The 1,966-nt window shown below is 29.9% G+C and overlaps 1 protein-coding gene across 1 annotated transcript; it reads left to right on the top strand.

Annotated features, from left to right (window-relative positions):
* The first annotated feature begins 915 nt into the window (after positions 1 to 915).
* On the top strand, positions 916 to 1,254 carry LOC114420637 (protein MAIN-LIKE 2-like). The gene has a single exon (XM_028386482.1). It carries the CDS (start codon positions 916 to 918, stop codon positions 1,252 to 1,254), a length of 339 nt encoding a protein of 112 aa, XP_028242283.1.
* Positions 1,255 to 1,966: the final 712 nt, after the last annotated feature.

Here is a 1,966-nt window from a genome sequence, read left to right as displayed (position 1 = left end):
TATTTGTATGTTTTTTTTTGCAGGTAGTCATCTTGTGTACAAGAAAATTGTATTAACTCACAACACAACAAGTTTCTTTTTTTATCTTTATATATTTTTGCTGTTAGTTTAATTTGTTTATTATTTTAGTTATTTTTTATTAATTATATAACAAATTGTTTATTTTTGTTACGGTTGTTTAATTTTTAGAATATAAATTTAATTAAGATTCATAATAAATATTACTGTAATATTGTTATTAGGCGTATTTAAAAAAGAAAGGCATATTATTATTATATATAATATATATATATGTATATATATATATATATATATATATATATATATATACGTGTTTGAGAAAAAAAATATATATATTTTCTGAAAGTTGAGAAAAAAAAATCCTCAATGTGAAGAAATTATTTTTTATTATATATATATATATATATATATATATATATATATGTTTATTGAAATTGCTGAAATTGACAAAAAATATATATATATTTTCTGAAAGTTGAGAAAAAAAATTCCTCAATGTGAAGAAAATTTAAATTACGTGTTTGTTTCTAAAATTTAAATTACGTCTTCGTTTCTAAAATTTAAATTACGTGCTCGTTTCTAAAATTTAAATTACGCGTACGTACTTGACTTTATTTATTATTTATGATATGTGTGACTATTAATTTTTTTTTCTTTCTATACAAGAGTTTTAATGTGGCTAGTTCGTCATCTTCTCATCATTATGACGTGACATCTGGACCATTAGAGGATGATTTATTGTGGATGCAAAAAAATCATGTATCCCAACATATTTGGAATGGTGCTAATGATAGGACGTTAAAAATTCGACGAGCCACACCACTGTACAATCATAGAGAAGCACCGCCCGAAGAAATTATTCCTCTATTACAAATTTCGGGTTTGTACCCGATAATGAAATTGGCTCAGTTGAAAGTGAATGGAGCATTGATGAATGCTTTTATTGAAAGGTGGAGGCCAGAAACGCATACATTTCATTTGAAGTGTGGAGAGGCAACTATTACACTTCAAGATGTTTCTGTGCTACTAGGTATTGCTGTGGATGGAAGACCATTAATTGGAAATACAAATATTGACTGGTTTGAGTTGTTTCATGAATTATTGGGTGTCATGCCTGACGATGCTGCAATTGATGGGAACGCAATTAAATTGAGTTGGTTGTCTTCTCATTTTGCAAATATTCATGATTTTACAGGCAACCAAGAAGGCCTTGAAAGATTTGTTCGTGCTTGAATCTTACGATTCATAGGAGGGGTAATGTTTGTTGACAAAAGCAGCAAACGAGTGCATTTGAAATATTTGCAGTTTCTGAGAGACCTTAGAGAGTGCAGCAGTTATGCATGGGGAGCTGCTGTTTTGGGTAACCTTTATAGAGAGATGTGCATCACAACAAACTATAATACTAAATCAATAGGCGGTTTCACTCTCTTGATTCAATTATGGGCATGGGAACGATGCCCAACGTTAGCCCCCTCAGTTATTCCTCCACAACAACAAAACGCGCCACTTGGTTACAGGTATACTTTCCTTTACTATTTTGAATTCATTATTAATAAACATGTTTGGTTGATGTTAATCATTATTCTATGTAACATTTTATTTTGTTATTTAATTTTTTGTGAAGATGGTTGGGAGGTGAATTGCATCACATAGGCAATGACAATTTAATTGAGTTTCGTCGTAAATTAGATGTCATGAAACGCGACGAGGTAACAATTTTGATGTTTGTTTATTAAATGATGTTGTATTTCTTAATTAATTTATTAAATTTAACTTTTATATGCAGTTTGTATGGGTCCCTTATGCCGGACATGTGGAAATGAATTTGAGTCAAGTTTGTTTTTTTGGGTCTGTATTATGGACATGTATCATACCACTTATTTGTTTTCAAAAAGTGGAATGACACTAGCCGGATAGAGTCATGAGACAATTTGGAATGCAGCAA

Source organism: Glycine soja, chromosome 7 (assembly GCF_004193775.1).
Source record: "Glycine soja cultivar W05 chromosome 7, ASM419377v2, whole genome shotgun sequence".
Lineage (NCBI taxonomy): Eukaryota > Viridiplantae > Streptophyta > Magnoliopsida > Fabales > Fabaceae > Glycine > Glycine soja.
The sequence above is the reverse complement of the archived record's forward strand: the minus strand, read 5'-3'. Positions and strand labels throughout refer to the sequence as shown.